The 18,852-nt window shown below is 40.9% G+C and overlaps 1 protein-coding gene across 1 annotated transcript in view; it reads left to right on the top strand.

Annotated features, from left to right (window-relative positions):
- nbas (NBAS subunit of NRZ tethering complex) overlaps positions 1–18,852 on the top strand; it is a 143,625-nt gene that overhangs the window by 91,038 nt on the left and 33,735 nt on the right. Inside the window, exons 44-49 of the mRNA XM_020623650.1 lie at positions 4,334–4,584; positions 7,529–7,869; positions 9,511–9,735; positions 12,097–12,299; positions 15,180–15,269; positions 16,412–16,595. Coding sequence (XP_020479306.1) covers positions 4,334–4,584; positions 7,529–7,869; positions 9,511–9,735; positions 12,097–12,299; positions 15,180–15,269; positions 16,412–16,595 — 1,294 coding nt within the window. The remainder of the gene's footprint in view (positions 1–4,333; positions 4,585–7,528; positions 7,870–9,510; positions 9,736–12,096; positions 12,300–15,179; positions 15,270–16,411; positions 16,596–18,852) is intronic.

Here is an 18,852-nt window from a genome sequence, read left to right as displayed (position 1 = left end):
ACATCAGCTTCTGCTGATTCAACATCTCAGCTACTTGCGCCGCTGAAATAGAATCTTCTTCAGCCTCAACATCCTCGCTCGCTTCTGGTTTATTAGCTCTTTTCCCTCTTGGAGGCATTTTAATAGTTGTAGAATTTGTTCAAAGACTTGACAATGTAGAAAGATCATGTCTAAAACAGAGAGGTGTAACCCTTGATAAAAGCCGTGGTTGGAAAAGGCTCGTTCTGACCACAGAATTAATTTATCCATTTTAAATTTGCTGTCTATTGTATATTGTGAATTGCAGTCGCCATGCCACAGAGGAATTCCCCCTGCAGTTTCTCCTGAGCTGTTTTGTTTAATAGCTTTGTTCTTCACTTGACCTTTGAGTATTTAGGCTTTTCTTAATCAAAATTAGGAATTTCTTGTTGAATATTCAGTATCGGATCATTTTTCCAAATGAGAGTCTTCTTCTGGACATATGCATGAAGATGCTACTAGCTGTTTAGCTGTCATGCTGTTGTTTGCATCATACTACGTTTATTATCTCAAATGTTTCTCTGAAGTTAAATGCAAGCATTTCTATTACTGTGTTTGAGTGTGCTTAGCAGGCTGATGAGCATTCTTGACTAGAATAAAAAAGCACATTGGTAGCGTTGAGTGTGGATCGTGGTGTTTTTGCGCACAGGTTAAGTAGAGTACGTTCTGTGTCCTGCTGCCTTTGTTGGTTCTGCTGTTCAGAGGGCCCCGAGCATGACTATGACCTGGATGTTCAGACTGGAATGTGTAAAAAACCCAGCCCTTTCCATTCATTTCTATGGGTGATTGCGTTCAGCAGAATTCCAGATATCAATATTTACATTTCGCCAATGATCTCTGCGCTACCTTTGTTGGTTCTGCTGTTCAGAGGACCCTGAGCATGACTACGACCTGGATGTTCAGACTGGAATGTGTAAAAAACCCAGCCCTTTCCATTCATTTCTATGGGTGATTGCGTTCAGCAGAATTCCAGATATCTATATTTACATTTCGCCAATGATCTCTGTTGTTGTAAATCAATGCACACTAGTCAAAATTCAAATTATTAATATATTTAGTGTAATTTTGCATACAATTGTGAAGGTGTACACTAATAAAGTGGTCGGTCAGTGTGTATATTGTTCCATACAAAAATCCATTTCTTGCCTGAAATAGAACACAAATAAAAAAGTTATTGGTGGGGCTGTAGGACTTGTCAACAGAGGATTTGAAAGCTTGTTTTTACTGTATGTGGTTTTGGCAGTGATAGCATTACTAATAATTTTTTTTAAATTAATGATCACAGGGCTATAGTTGTTGGTAGTAGTGACAAACCCATGGACAGCTCTGCACTTTCTCTTCAGCTTGACAGTGTCTTCCCTTTTTTACAGCCTGTCACTTTGCTTTAATTCACTATCACTCTCATTAACAGTTTCTAGTGCAGCAGACAGCTGATCTCAATAAAAAATGCTCAGATAAATGCACTGTACGCTACATGCCCGGCACCAAATAGCAGACAGACGTGGGTGAAGTTAATGAGCCAGAAATCTTCCTCAGGAGTTAGTGGAGGCTAAAACTGAACTAAAAGGAGAGTGAATTTTGGACTTTATTCAATCAGGTGAGCAGAAAAAAATAACTCCAAATAAATTCTAATCTTGTTCCATAGTGCACCATACTGATTTAAAAGGCTAATACAGTATGTCATTTTTGTGTCCACAGCTTCTTTGCTCTTCCCCCAAATGGCCAAAAAACCCATTAGTTATTACAGGTGAATGATTGAATATTTTTTGTGTAATTACAGTTGCACATAATTAACTATGCATAGTTGTAGTCAACAATGTTAAGATTTAAATGTATATTTTTGTAAATGTGGGCCTGAATTCCACACCTTAGACACACACTGCCATGTATTTTATGATTCTTTGCCTGGATAAAGTGTGTGTTAACTGGTTTTCCAATTGTGCGTACATGCCTCTCACTATCCTCTTGAGAAGAAAATATCTGTGTGCTGTTGTCCTTTTCTGAACTCGACAGTAGAAACACACTTTTACAACCCCCTGCTGGGCAGTAATTTATAAACAAATTAGCAGTAAAAAAAAATGACAGCGTCTTCCCTTTTTTACAGCCTGTCACTTTGCTTGATAAACAATGATGTGCGGAATAATGATCACTGCTCCGCCAAAGCTCTCGTTAAAGTTTCATTCTTGCTGTCTGATTAGTAAGGTAATTAAATGTGCCACTGAATTTAAGAATATTAAGTTTTTTTTGTGTTTGGATGTGGTGGAAGAAACAACAAACAGAATATGGTAATGTAGGTTTGGGGGGGTGGGGAGGGAGAGGAGAGGAACAGCATGGAGAATGAGGAATACTCAACTAGATTAAATCGGTTCCTTGATTCAGCTTTTTAACAATGAACAAGGAAAGACTATGATGCTAAGCTCTTGATATTACAGCCACATGAACACAACGGAGATAGAGTGTGAATACCGCGTTGTGTATAGAGGGAAATATCACCAAGCGAGTAGCAAAGCAAGCGTGCAGTAGACTAGTAATAAAACTGTCACGGACACAGATGCTGAACAAAGAGATACTAAAAGCCACGGAGACAGAAGAGAGGAGGTGCTCACAGTCTGAACAGAGAGAGGCACTAAACGTCTTTGTCAGCGGATAGAGACGAAAGACAGAGGAGATGATAACCTGGCTTTAAAGAACTTCAGTAACACACTCAACTGAACTGGCACTGGGCACAATGCAGCAGCCACAGGTGTGTGCATACTGTACCTGGCTGTGTGCAACTGCTAGTGTGGATACTCAAATCTGATCCTGACGAGACCCCTTGGTATCCAAGGGACAGGCTTGGGTCAGGTTTGGACATTATATACTATGAGCTTGTTGGGTTTGGACAGCACACGCTCAGGCACGGTCAGGTTCGGACGGAAATATGCGACCTGGTCCATGTTCTAACAGCTGCTAACAACCCTCAAACAGTCCTACCTGGCTGGGCAAGCTGATGTGTCTCTTGGCAGTTGTTATCTTGCGGTTTTGGTCACTTTGGAGCTAATGCGATTAAAAAGTGAAACATCAGCCTTTGCCTGGAGCCTCACGCTGCCATTGTGTGAGTGCACTTAGGAAAAAGACAAGAGGGAAAGTGACTCAGTCTTTACTCAGAGCTAGTTGTTCCATTGACTCCAGCCTTATTAAAGCCCCTGTTGTGAGGGTGATTAGTGCTACTCACATTATCGAACGTATTGTCTGTTGCCCCACTGCTGCCACTCTCTCTATTTTTTCTTTTTTTTTTTATTAGTGAAAGCCTCTTGGCTTGTTCTGATGGAGAGCCCAGAGGAAACGCTGTCCTCTTTGATGATGTTCTGTCCTGACAGATGAACAGATTTGCACTCATGCTAACACACTCGCAGACCGCCACAGATTGCTCAGGAGCCCCTCGGCGGCTGCAGGCAAATAGCTTTCCTTCGCCTTTGCCTTTTCATTCTTTGTCTTTCCTTTTTTCTTCCACTTCTTCTTTCTCTTATGTTTTCCCTGTGCTCTTTTCACTTGGCCTCTTATTCCTCAGACCACCTGCTGCTGTTGATTTTTTCTTCTGTGGCAAAACATTTTAGAAAAACAAAGCACTACACAAGTTTGTATGCAACTGTGAACTCAGTGTGTGTGTGTGTGTGTGTCTGCTCTCACTGCCTCACTTCATTTCTGTCTCTCTCTGTTGTCCTTTTTTCACAGTCCTTCTTCGTTTTGTCTTTTTTATGTCAGAGCTGACAAATTTCTAAAATGTATGCTCAGTAGCAGTCTATGAAATCCTCTCCTTTTTTTTCAGGGACTGTATCTTTGGTGATAAGTCTGCAGATTGCGATGCTTTTTTTTTTGCACAGCTGTTTTCAGATATTACTTTCTTGCAACCAAACAGCCTCCAGTGCTGGTTGTCTTCATCCTTTGATTTTTCTGGTAATGGAATTAGGGTGTCTGTCAGTATTGTCTTATCTTTTTCAGACATGGTGGATATTGATGTTTACTGTACTGTATGTGAACAACTTAGATCTTTTGTGTTTAGTTTTTTTTTTTTCTCTCAAACAACTTAACTGATGCCAGAAACTTTAAACCAAAGTATATTTTATGGCGTGAAGATGTACAAAGTCTCATAGCAAGTGTTCACAGCAACAGATAAAAAAGGGTTGTACTTGGAATAGGCAGTATTATTGTTGTGTGTATTTATTGGTATGAGAACCTTAAGGATTGTTACATGTGAAATTGTCAAATACATTAAATTACCCCCTGTTGTTTTTTTCTTGTATTCCTCTTCCTTTCCTTCCTTCTCCTCTTCCAGGCTTTCCACCAAGGATATTGAATCCCGGAGTGAGTCCCTTGGTCTGTTTGACATTTTGAAGTGTAACCCTCAGGCCTTCTACAGTCACATGACCAAGTATGTCCTGCCCACTGTGGAGGGAACCGACCTGGGCCGCCTGTTCTACTACTACACCTTACTAGACGCTGCAGGCTGTGAACCTTATGTCACCGCCATCATCAAGCCAGACTCCCATGTCAAATTGCTCAAAAAGCTTCGAGCTGTTGCTAGTGGTGAGAAACAGTTTTGTTTTCATTTCTCCTTCATTCTAATGCAGATGGTGCTACATCTGCATAAGTAGATTGTGGTTTACAGGAAGGACAAAAGACGCAAGGTATAATGTAATAACAATGTAATCCTAACTAATGGATGCAGTTTGCATCTAACATCTGATTCAGTCAGTGCTGAATACAGCAGTAATAAAACAGCAAGTTAATGAAATCAGTATGTCAAATCTATTTGGCTCTGCCTTCTCCTAGGATATCATGTCCAGGTAGCAGCATTGCACCAGTTCAGTGCAAATGCAATTATTTTTTTTTTTATTTATGAAAATGCAAACCTTTTTTGTGTCAGCTTATATGTCTCTCATCTCTACTGTATTACACCTTGTCTTTTGACCTTGTTCATCTGTTTCTCCACTGGCTATCATGTAGAGGTTTCCAAAATTGAAAAGTAACAGGGTTGAAAGACACATTTACATTTGCTTATAAACAACAAGGAAACCGATGCACCTCTGCATTAGCTGTTTTCATTCTTATTTCCGTGGCTGCGCCTTCGCCAAGGACATTATGTCCAGGTTGCAGTATTCACCGGTTCAGTGCTCCAGCTAGAGTGCTCAAACTTTGTTGTGTATGGGTGAAAGTTGTGTCACTTCTCGGTGCGGTTCAGTAAAGGTCAGCCAGGTGTCAGCTGTTTTCACGCCTCACTTCCTCCTCCTGCTGTTTAGAACGGCACAGCTTTTACTGGTGACACATGTCTCTGTTCACATACACACACATACACAAATCACTTACACCTTTGAGTCATCCACATGAAGACTGCATTTTTACACAGATTTACTGAAACACACTTGAAGCAAAAACTTCCACTACTACATTTTATTTTGACTCGTACACAGTGACTGTGTGACATCACTGCAACTGTTGCTAAACCCCCCAGTCTTTAGTTACTGCTGCTTTTTGTATCACACTCATGCAGTTTACAATACAATACTGTTATATCTCAAGTTTTTGAAATATTTATTTCAGAAAGCAGTAGAAAAAAGCAAGCCCCTTGTGGGAAACCTGTGATGTGTGATACTGGGCTATACTGTACAGATAAAACCTGACCTGACTTTTCATTTTTGGTAACTTTTGCTAGCATCATGGGGGAAATACTACAGTGGATATGGTAGTTGTGAACAAGGCTTTCTTTGAACATGACCTGAAACCACACAAACTGATGTTATTAGTTATGTTTTATTACACCTTGGAAATAAAGCTTGGTGGCTACATCAAGTAGTAAGTTAGTTGACCACCCTCCAAACTTTTTAAATACCGAGTCTCATGGAACTGTGCCACATGCACGGTAGTCATGTGGAGAAATTCAAAGCTGCGCCAAGTTATTTTAGCAAAGCTGCAATTGAATATTTGCTGTTCTGAAGAGGGATTTAGCAAACTAACAACTGCACGGCTACAGCAACACAAATGCTAACAGATACACATTAACACTCACACAATGTACATACGCATGCACACTCATTGACTGGCACATATACAGAGTTTGTGACATTAACACTTACAAGCTCACACTCTCTGCAGTACACTAATCACGCAGTGTTGAAAAGTAACCCACACTTTCACACTTATGTTGCAGAATCGACAAACAGGCTGTTGCGGTGTCTCCAGGACCACCAATTTTCTACACTATTAAATTCTGAGATACAAACACACCCAGAATTATTATGTATTTGCAGTCTTAAAAAAGCACATGCAAGCTAACACACACAGGCCCACTTACAGTGGCACACAGGCGCACAGCTGATGGAGGCAGGTGGTGTGTGTCCAATGTTCATCACAGTTGCAGACACAGTACCAGGTGACTGTCTGATAGGTCTCTCATGAGGAAGGGGATGAGATACTGCTTGGGTGTGGGAGAGACAGAAGCAGAGAGAGTGGAGTTTGTGGGGAAGGCAAGAGACAGTGTACATGTGTACTACTGTCTGAAAATACTGAGAGTGTGTGTGTATGAGGGGTTCCAAGCAACATGGATAGAGTCCTCCCCACAGGCAGACCGATGTTAAATATTTAAAGCCCAGACATGCTGTGGTGTTGCCACAGTAATGTGTCTGTCAGAAATTGCTTGTGACCAAGAGTCACGCCACCAGCTCTCTCCCACATACACGCACACACAGCACTCCAGTGGCAGGAGATGTGATGCACGCAGACAGATGGACCGACAAACTGTATACCCTTTGTATGTACACAAAGACTTTCACACACAGGTCACACGATCTTTGTTGTTCATATCATCCTTTCAGTCTCTCTTTTGCAATTCTCTCTATGCTTTTCTGACACATACATGTAATGGAATATTGAACATCCTGTGCATTTCAAATCACTATTATTATCCTAGAGAAGAAGTGCTGCCTGTATATATGGTAGTATAGTATGAGCTGTACAGTGCCTTCACGTGGGCCTGTCTTGTAATTTAAAGTGTTGGATATGCTGTAATGATTACAATGACAGGTCTCTCACACAATGCTGCTATTATATTATATTCTGCCTTGGCTATATGCAAGTAAATATCTATGCTAACACTTGTGTTCATGTCTCTGCAATCTAAAAAATAGGTCTAAAATGTATTATGTGGCATGATCAAGAATGTTTTTTTCCACCACAAGGTAAAGATAAACATAAAATCTAGCCTGCCATCCCGGCAATATTACATTGTTGATCTTTTTTAGTAATTTCCCTTCCCCAAAGCTACCCTAGCGAGAAATCTAGTTTGGTTTTAAAGCTACTTAGAAAGAAAATATAATACTACTGTACATCCAAGCAATTGCAGAAGGTAGTCAGACAACTAGTTTAATGACATGCAGTTCACTGCTCCCCAATACTGGTGCAAAGCGTTTAGCGTTAAAAACATATGCATATGTTAGGATGCACTTCATGCTTAACAAAAGTGTTTTTATTTCAGGCTTAGACTACAGAAAGCTAACTGATGAATCCTTGGATCCGCTGTCCATTCTACAACCAGTTCTGACCAGTCAGAACGTACTGTCCGTCTCCAAACTCGCCGATCGGCTGCCTGTGCCAGGTGGGGGAGGGGCAACAATCTCCCCCAGTGCAGTCCATGCAGTTTGGCTGCAGAAACTTTTCTGGAAAGGAGACCTCCAACTGTTAAAAAGAGCCCCACAGAGTGACCAAGACTACCTCCATGCTTACGATACCTGTGCCAAATACCTGGACAGGCTGGTCCCTACTGACGCTGTCTACTTCCTGGATAGTATCACCTTCTCGCCTGATTCTACCAAACATGTAAGCCTGAACTCTGCCAAAGAACTGTGTTGTTTAGTTTTTTTTCCATATGGATTAGTGTATGCCAGACAAAAAACAGCAAAGAGTAGTATGATACAGTACAGTGAGAAGGAGGCTATATTTCCAAACAGAACTGGTGGGAGTTGGGCAGTTCGACAGTTTGTAGTTGCAGCACAGAAGGTTGTCTGTACCAGGCAGCCACCCAGACAGGATTCATATAGTTTAAAAAGAAGGATAGTGGGGATTTTCAATCACTACATCAAACTGTCATATTCCTCACTCTGTGTGCTTTATTTTCTAGCCGGTCGTTTCTTATGCTTCTGGCTCAGTTTTTGGAATGTCTTTCCTAATTTTAAATATATTATTCTGTTCACATCCACATTTGCCTCAAAGCATATACCAGTCATGATTTATAAAAGAAATTATAAAATTGCTGAGAAATGTCAGCCACATAATTACAGCACTCTGAAAAATTGTCCTGCAGAGGACTTAAAGTGCCTCGGCTCACCTTATCAATAGTAGCCCGCTGTTTTTTTTTTATTATTATTATTTTAATACTGGCACCATGCCACCCCACCTCTCCAGACCTTCCATTTTCTTCCATTTTTGTCTTATGCCCCCTCTCTTACCCTGAAACTCTGAGAGAGTTAATTGATCTCTCTCCACTTCAGAGCCAATTAAACACCAATTCCCAGCAGACACTGCTTTCCCGCTGTGCTTTTTAACATGCAGATTACCTCTCAGGAACACACTGCCTGCTCCCTCTCCCCTCACTCTTCTTCTCTTCCCTTTTTTTTGAACCCTCCAACAAGCACATCTGACCTTTTACACCGTTGCTGCCTCCCACAATAGATTGATCAATTTCCCACAAGGCCAAGGGGCAAGATGGATGGCAGGGAGTTGTCTCTCCTCCTACTGGATTTATCGAAGTGAAACAGGAAGTGTTGGCATTTTTCCCCCCTTCTAAAGCATTGATCCTTTTTAGTAGAAACATCCTCCCTTCCATGACCTCCAACCTGCTTTCAAACCTTGCCCAAGGCTTTAACTGACGTTGGCTGTGAATGCCCATATCTAGTTCTGTAGATGAGAGACCCGCTCATACATAAGACAGCAGACTACATACACACGCACACGCATGCATTTACAAACTCAGCTTTCAAAGAAATTGTACAGCTTTGCCAGGAATCTGTATTTGAGCGATCATTCTGTTCTGGCAGAGAAAAGTGTCATCAGTCTGAGTGAAGATGCACAGAAGTATGAGTAGCATGTGTCTGAGTGTGTGGCTGAGGTAGCTGGAGTTGTGAAGTTGGATAGGTTTTGAATGTCTTGGTGTGAATATGTGTCTGTGTCTGGGGGGGGGGAGCACCTGTGTGCATCCATGAAAGAGAGTAAAACCCCATACAGCCAAAGGCCCTCTCTTTTCCTCATGAATGGTTAACCTGCTCTCACTGAAGAGAATCAGTTACACCAGGCTGGCAGCTACAATTTCTCATCACACATACACACATGCTACTCATATTCATGACGATTTTAGTGCAGAAATATGGGGTTATACCTGCTCCTCCTCATCATCTTGTTTGAATTTTCCTGTGCATCCTCCTTTTCATTCTTTTCTGTCTGTCCATCTTGTCCCTTCTCCAGCTGAGCATCCAAGCAAGGTCGGAGGTGATAAAGCGAGCCACCAAAGCCCTGCGCCAGCTGGGCGAAAAGAGCAAGAAGAGAGAAGGCGGTGGTGGCAGAGGGCAGGAGGGGACAGACCCAGCAGGGATGACTTTCAATGAGGCTCTAGCGCACCTGCAGCAATCACAGGCCCACCTGGACACTCTGAACCATCCCTTCATTTTGTCACTCAAAGACAGCCAGCAGGTAGGCCTCATCTGCTAGACACTTAGTCCGGTTTACTTTTTAAGAGTGGCAAATGATGTTAAAAAGTTTATAGAGCTCCCAAAGTTCAGTCAATTTCACCTGTTATTCAATGTACTGTAAATGTCAAGTAATGTGGACATAGATACCAAGATCATTTGCTGTGGCACTTCTCAGACGTGCTGTAGCATACACTGTGTTAAGCGATCAGCTCAAGCTCTCAATCTAGATTGTGATGTAAAATATGCAGCTAAATCTGATGGCTTTGTGTAGGAAGCTCAAGGAATTTGCATGCTGCAAAAATAAGAAATATGGATGACTATGTGCTTCCTCACCATAAACATTCAATTTAAATTTCATTCCATCTTCATTAGCTGGATGAACTAGATGATTCTCTGTACTTTTTGAAGTGTATTTATTCAAAGACCATGTAAGAAATTACAATAAATTTTTAACTACTAAACGAGCAGAATTTTTGTTTGGATAAAACTTTGTAATTGTCTACAAGGGACACATGAATAATTATGACGTCCTGCACACACTCTGATATCCTGTTCTTTTGTCTGTCTGTGCGGTCACCTTCATTTGGACATACTGTTTATGCCTGTATAGACTTTGGGCCTGTGTGTGTGTGTGTGTGTGTGTGTGTGTGTGTGTGTGTGTGTGTTGTGTATTTCTGGGGTGGTTCTAAGCTCTTCACAACCTTATGTGGACCATTCAAGGGTAAATTAATGTAGATCTATGGCCTGTTGTTTCAAATGAGCCATGCCGTATGGTCATATATACAGTATGTACACTATCTTATTAAGAAAAGTCACACTGATTTACCCCACTCTCACCTCCCTGTGGCTGACTGGATGTGTGTATGTATACGCAAAATGAACATAGTGGTAGAGAGAGAGGAGGTTGATTTGATGAGTGAAGTGTTTCAATGCAACCATGAAACACCCTTGAAAATGGGTCATTTGTGACCCCCACATTAAGTTAATAATATTTAGCACCTGTTTTATCTTTTAAATGTGAATATACTCTGTAATAGAGAGGAAGATATAAGCTTCACAAGGCAGAGGTTCGGGTCACAAAGTCACAGTCACACTACAGTGTGATTTGTACCTTCTACTGGTGCAACTGGGTGATTGTATTGCTGAAGATATATAAAAAGCATATGAGAACCAGGAAAAAGGAGGTAGCTAAAGAAAGATACAGTAGATACAAGAAGCCTTGTTTGGCTATACTGTTATTCAACACCTGCAAAGAATAGTGGTAAGACTGTCAGCCAGTAGTATTAAAATCTTTCAGTGTTCCTTTGATATTATGAATTACAGTGGTGGGGGTATGAAAGCAGTGCCTGTGATAATTAGTCTTAATGGTAGCATGCACTATTACTGCCATTAGTATCCTTCCATCCAACAATATTCAAGTGTCTCCTTGGCTGGGTTGTTGTGGCACAAGTGTGGACAGAGCTGCTTGAATTTTGCTTTCCCCTCCTGCTTATAAATATATTATTAATATATGAATGAATATCATATATGAATATCAATATCCTGTGTAAGAATATTACAAACAGGAGAGAGGACAATTGGCACCCTTGTTGGAGTCTGATTATTCTTGGCATAATGCCAGGAACGTCTATGTCTGAATACTTACACAGAGAACCTAGATGAAGAGATCATTAGCTATAAAGAATAAGACAATGTTGCCTCAATTAGCACATCTCCATTTAATGTGGATGTGCGTTTTATCCATTAAATGTGGAGTTGCCTCTGTCAGCCAGCCCTGACATAGGGCTCACATATGTCCATATATTTTAATGTTAAATTATGTGCTTAGATTTTTAGGATAAAGAAACATTACATATAACAATTACAGTGTTTTTTTCCCCCCTTAAATATTCACATATCTATTTAAACACAGACTGACTGACACACGCATACACACAACCAAATACCATTTCTAGGTTTAGGTTCTCAGCCCTTTTTATTGGATGAGAGAAAAACAAGCAAAGGAGAGCAAGACAGCAGAGAGGGGTGAGTGGGTTCAGGCCAGTATCGCCCTCTGGGTTAATACCTATAGAGAACCAAGCGCTCGCCAACAAACTTCACTCATTAAGCTTACTACTTCCTTCACCACACTGCACTTCTTTCACTCTGCCCTTTTGTTTTTTTCGGTTCCTCTAAACACTTTTACTTCTTTCCCTTACTTGCTTGTTCTTCATCTGCCATCTTATATTGTTGTTTATGTCTTGGATATACATACTGTGTATATATATATATTTTCCAAGCCTGGAAACTGTGTGGATTGTAAATTAGTCTTTCACCTTGTACCTACTTTTATTTTTGTCTCTGCTTTGCTCCTCTGTTCCAGGAACAGCTTCAGGGTTACGGACAACTTTATGATTTGTCCCGATCTGAGAGGTCAAAAGTACGTGAGCTTGCAGTCACCATGGCAACTGATGGGCAGCCTCTGGAGCGCATTGGAGGGCTTCTGCATGTGGCCGTCGGACCCCTGGGCCTGTCTGTCAAAGCTGTGCTTCATGATGCAGTGGAGAGAGTAGTGGCTGCACTCAGGTATATTTATTGCCAAGAGTCATGTGTCCTAGTCATAGAGCTGGAGCCAGGAGGCAATTAGGTTAGCACCATCAAATTTTGCACCATTACCTAGTTGAAATCACAACATCTCCTTCTCCACACGTCAGAACACTTTAAATTCTACACCTGCCTGAGCAGCTACCGTACATTTTTGTGGATATTGCTGTTGTTTTCACTGCATTATAAATTATACAGTGGCTGGTGTTGCGCTCTGGTAGGCCCCCTGTAAGCCCCGAGTTGTTCAGAAATCAGTTAATAATAGGACAGTGTTGAGGAAAATGACACAGCTGTAGGCTTGTGCAGCATGTGCTAGCAAAGACACCACCCGCTGTGTCAAACATAAAGACAATCTAGTTGTCAGGTTAGTGCATGTCTTTTGTATAAAATGTGTATTTTCAAAACAGCTCGGATTAACAGAAGCATCTATGTCGTCCCCAAAAGCAGGCTCAATGATGTATGTTCTAAAGTATTGAAGACTACCCAAGCACCCCACCTACCTCCTGAACTTGTTATCTGAAAATAAACTGTAGTGCTGAACAGAATCTACAGTGGCAGCCTGTGGGAGTTGGGCTTACAGCTTTTTATTGGTGGGAGAGGTGATTCACCCCGACATATGTGCAGAGCTGCTAGAGTTTGGGACCATGTTACATGCTTGTATTAGCAGTTAGTATGTTGCTTGTGTTTAACATATTCACAGACATAATACAAGGCTTATTTTTAGAGTCGTGTTTAATATGTTTGCCCTTTAAGCCTTAAAGCTGCATCAAATAAGATTGAGCGCAAATTCGGATAAATCAATTAAAAAATTGTCTAGAAGTGTTGTGTTCCTGTTATACTAATCCCCCCCACCCCACCCCACTCTGTTGTCTTCAAACCTTATTTCTTTCCCCCTGTGGCCACTGTTGTTGAAATCTGCACCGCATTTCTTCCACGCCCCTCTTATCTGAGGTTATACGATGCATTCTTCAAACCAGTATGCCTCATTTCAAAGACAAACCATGGAGGTTCCCTGTGCAGCCGAAGATGGAAGTGGACCTGTTAGACCCAGGAGGCCGCACTCTGTAGTACAGAAAGCATGCGAAACCAGGGTTAACATCAGTTTGGCATGTCGGAGGTGGAGAGCATTAGAAGCATCCAGTGGACCAAAACTGGACACGGATGTGGCTTTCCTCCGGTTATTACTGCTGCACTACCTACTGCCTCAACCGGCTCTGGCTGTCATGACCACATGACGTAATTTCAGAGACAGGGCAAAGAGGAGTGAAGGGAGAAGAGGAGAGGATACTGCTTGAGTTTGCGTTGGTTCTCACTTCACTAGTCAAATAGTCAAAAATTAGAGGGAGAAGTTAGTTAATTCAACTTTAAGAATCATGTGTGTTAATTCTGAACAAACTGATGAGCAAGGTTTTACTGACGGGGCCAGATATCAGTGGACCATCCGATTGGCTTGATAAATGAGCGCAATCACCTTAATTATATTCCTGCCTCATTTCCTGCTTCTTTATGACTGCTCAATGGCACATGGTGCAGATATATGGCACCTGCATTTACACACAAACGCACCGGAAAATGCTTGTGCACGTGCACAGACACTCACACATTTGCAGTTGAGTAGGCTACTGGGCACTATTCCTGATGAAAACACACATGCATACTCCTTCTCACATGCACACGTTTTTCCCCTTTCTCTGATTCATTATCTTCTTCTAATTAATGCAGCCTGATACAGATGTTCCCCTACAGATCTCACTCGGCTCTCGCACTGACACACACTCAGTTTCTGCCCATGGCTGTGCGTGTGTTCTGTGTGTTGGATGCAGGATTGTGCGCATGCAATATTCACTGGAGATTTCCTTTCTCTTGAATGTGTCGCACTCCTGGATATGAGTATCTCTTCATGCATTCATGTATGACTGCGTACGTATACAGTGAGTGTTGCAGGTTTTTCTGAAAGCATTTTGTTGGGCATGTATGAATGAGTCGTCCTTGTTTTTGGTTCTCTAAGAGCCTTCAGTCTAGTGCAGCAGGCATACAGCACCTCAAAACTCATGGCCATCTTTTGTTTCTGCGTCTGTTTGCCTTTGAAGAGAAAATGTAAGTGGTATAAAAGGAATAAAGGAAATGTGTTGTCTTTTTACCTTTTCCTGGATCATTTCTATGTTGTCTATTTGTGAGTGTATATTGAACTGAGAGTGTGTTTATGTTTGTATATGTATGCACACAGGCTTAGCATCAAAGTAGAGTTGTGTCAGGGGAAACCACCCTTTTTCTTTCTGTCTTTGTGAAAAATATCTCTCCCCTTGTAACATACAGTGCACGCGCGCGCGCGCACACACACACACACACACACACACACACATACAGTATTGCAGCAGAACCCATGGGCACACCAGGAAGTACACTAATGATGCTGCAGAAAGATCTCATATTACCCATTTCACTGCACCTACTATTATGTGCCATTATACCCATCTCATTTGCACCGTATTTGAAAAGAAAAACCTTTTTATATTAATGTTAAATGATTAAGTTACAGAATATTCTGTTAAATTTTACTAGCACGCTTACAAAGCCTGTGAGCTTATAACACTGGGGATGGGTTCAAATGTTTTTCTGTTGCTTCATGTCTCTAGGACTTTAAATAATTTCATGATGGTTAATTTTTACAAAGCTGCATTTGCTTCAAACTATTAATTTGCTGCCAGACATGTTTTTTAACTAACACAGTCCCTGAGAAGACAAGCTTTGATTTTTTTTTTCTTTTCTCAGTTGTTGTCTCTCGACACTTTCGAATTTGAAATCTCATCTTAATTAGTGTATTAAGTCAGATGATTGTAGTGATGTGGTTTGTTTTTCCAGTGGCGACCCAGATGCCCTGACAAATTACCCACAACCCCTCAGGGTCTTGGAGGCCATGGTGACCGCTGTTCACAACAGTGTCCAGAGTGGGTAGGTTATCTAGATCTCCTCACACACACACACACACACACACACACACAGACAAATCATGCACACTTTACTACACTGACCGGCCACTTTATTAGGTACAACTGTATGCGATTCAGGACAACACTTCCACCTTAATATCTTGTGTTTATGAAGCTCAAAGTGTTTTATTTTTTGGTGAAATTGTCATTAATGTATAAATTCATTTATATGTTTATAATTGAGGTCATAGTTAAAGGTGGTATTGTACTGGACTACATTATACTCAGAGGTGTTCCTAATATTCTGAACCTCTCGTGTATTTAGGACAAGAATATAGAGACACCTCTAAATATAATGAAGTCCAGTTATTCTTGAGGAAATGTATTGCTGTCCTTTATTAATTAAGTTAATAATGATTCAATCCCAACCACATGCATATAATCCAGGTAAGTTGTTCACCTGGCAACCAGTTTAGTGGCTTTATAACATTTTGATAATAATGTCCCTGCTCTTTGTGACTGTGAACCAAACAAACAACAGACAAACAGCTCCTAGTTGTCTACTTTTACAGAGGTTATTAACAAAGTGATGCCATCTTCTTTGCCATCTTGATTAGAGGAGTATTGATCTTCAGTTATATAATCATTTAATGTATTAGAAAAAAGATAAACAATGCCCATCACACTTCCCTAAGCTCAGTGTTGTGTGATCAGCAGCATTATCAGAATTGCACAATATTCACTTTAATATCACAAATGACAAAAAAAGCAGCAACGTTTGAGAAACTGTGTTCAGTGAAATTTTGGCTTTTTTTGTTTGAAAATTGAGAGTTTGTGTTCTAGTTTGTTTGCTAACAAGCGCAATAACGAGAAGTGTGTAGACAAAAGTCATTTGGGTAAGTTTAATGAGCAAGTTTTTATTAGAATTTATTCATTTAGTTGGATGTTGACACTGATTTTTATTACATACAAATGTGGCATTGTTGCAGTCTTGTCAAATGTCTTAACATTTTATTTTGATAAACATTTTTTCGTGTCAGGCTTACGTCATTTTCAGACTCTTTTTTTTTTTAAATAACCTCTATGCCTTAACTCTCTGTCTCCATCCTTTTATATCTGCCTCACTCCACCTGCCTGACTGCTGTCCTCACCCACCTTCCTCAGTGACAGCTCAGTGACCTCAGATGACCTCCTGGCTTGGCTGCGTCCATTTTGCGGTGACTCCTCGCTACCCCTGCGGCCTCGGATCGATGTGCTGCGGATCCTGGAGAGTAACTTTAGCCTCCGAGACAGCGACGTTCGTCTTCTGTTACTCTACAGAACTCAGGCTGTTCTCAAAGACAAACAGGTAACATGCACACATACACGCTTACATGCACACACACACACACACACAGGTATGACTCATCAGCCCCCTCACAGAGTGTGTTAAGTATACATTAGTTGAGAAACAACTTTAATCCCAGGCACTCTAAAATCAGAATGCTAGTACTTGAACTGAAGGAGGCTACAGATGTCTTTTCTCCAAGGTCATAATATGAAGCACTAGGGCATAAATATTGAAATGCTACTAGAAATTGATGAGTGCAGAGAGGAAATAAATGGTAGGAGAACAGGAGAAATAGGGCAGTGAGCACACTAAACAAATGGACTAATTACTCTTTCATTCCATCAAGAAAACCTATATGTTGGCATTCTCATTAAGGATGTATTATGGGCTTTGTGCTGTAAAAAAGGTTGGTGTATTGCTCAGGGGATATTTAAGATATAGTTAATGTCTGATTGTAGCTGTTGCTACTAAAGCAGATAAACTGAAATCATGATTGCTGTCTGTTTAATCCATGAACTACCAGGAGCTGTTTCGAACTGAAAACTCTGTTCATAGTTAAAATCTTTATGAAAGCAGTTAATGTTATTTCTCAGGCAAGAATTCACTCATTCTGTACCTTTTTGTAATTGCTTATGACAAACAAAGGCATTTCAGTTATTAAGTTGTCAAAGACCTCTCTGCAAAAACATATTTATAGAACTAGTAAAGATTAAAGAAACATCTTGGAAAATCTGATTCCAAATGTCAGTCACGAATCTAAATTTGAAAATTGAGGCTTCCAAAAATATTTTTCCCATTTTAGTTTGTAGCTGTATACATGTAATTCTGTATTTAATTTATTAGCTTTTTATAATTGCACCTAACATGAAACAGAATCAATATTATATAAACACAAGGAGTGCAGGGAAAAAGAATACACGAGGCTTCGGATAAGCTCAATAAGACCATGCTAACACACCACGGCAGTAAATCATTATTATATTGAATGAGAGGAAACGTTTTCAGATGTGATTTGGAAAATAAAACAGTTGCAGCAAGAGATGGAGTACTTCAGAAGGTTATTCACAACTGCAAGTGTTCTGGCAATTATGATCCGGCTTCCTTCAGTTTTACTAATGGAGATAAATGCATTTCTTAAATCCTCTCTCTATGTGTAATAGTGTGTATTAAATGTACTATATAGCATCTGTGTTCATGCATGGTGGATATTTGCTTGTATGTCTGCACATGTAGCTCCAATTTTCCCTCTGCAGTGCAGCCTACCTTTGAATGGCTAGATTTTAAATTTCCTGACTGACTAATTAATGGCACTAGCTGGTTAATTAATGTGTAAATGTAGGTGCACAGCCTCAGGCCATTTTCGGCACAGGTAGACAAATGTGTGGCCTGGACTGTTTAACTAATTGGGTGCACTCTCAACATTTGGCAGGCTCTAGTGAAACACACACAAAGGCAGGGACATGTGTGCTCTTAAGGGAGTCTACATTCAAGGGACCAGTTAATTAATCTTATAAAAGAAGTCTTGCTGTAAAAGCAAGACTCATTTCATACTGTATGAAGTGCCGCTTTCTCTTGTCTCTCCCTAAGGCAACCCAAAGGACTTTGAATCCTTAAGGGGGGGGGGGGTGGGTGAAGCCCAATGGCTAATTTGACTAGTCAAAAAAATTTTTATTAGAAAGATTTTTTATATTCACAAGTGTACTGACAGAAATTCAGAGCCCTACACAAACACATCCACATGCACAGACTCTTATTTATTGCATTTTGCCTCCTAATTGGAGCGACACTTCAATATTCCACTTGCTGTTGTTCGGCTGAAAGCAGTGACACAGAAATCATGTTGGCTAGGCTGGCACCGGCCTTAAGAAGAGTCGGCACTGATGGCAGCACGCTGGTGCCCTGAGGCCGTGCTGGAGACTTGGTAGTCCCCCTGTCTGACCTCATCACGTCAGCTTACAGTCAGAAAGAGAGAGAGAAGAAATGAAGGAGAGGGAGGAGGGAAGGGAGTTGGCTGGTATTGTTCTCCCTCCGACCCACTGGTCCCTTAACTAATCAGCACAACTCCCTTCTAACTGTGTCCTACAGGCTACCCAAGAGACTCATACACACTGTATCCATCCGTCATTGTATATTTGGTCCTCCTGTGTAGTACACACATACTTACGCATACATTCACGGGCTGCCTGCTGTGATTTCCATGACAACCGTGCTATCCAAGCCACATTCTGTGTTGAAACTGATACCAGTAGTACGTTTAAGCTGGAGTTTCTCTCGT

Source organism: Monopterus albus, unplaced genomic scaffold (assembly GCF_001952655.1).
Source record: "Monopterus albus unplaced genomic scaffold, M_albus_1.0 scaffold307.1, whole genome shotgun sequence".
NCBI lineage: Eukaryota > Metazoa > Chordata > Actinopteri > Synbranchiformes > Synbranchidae > Monopterus > Monopterus albus.
The sequence above is the reverse complement of the archived record's forward strand: the minus strand, read 5'-3'. Positions and strand labels throughout refer to the sequence as shown.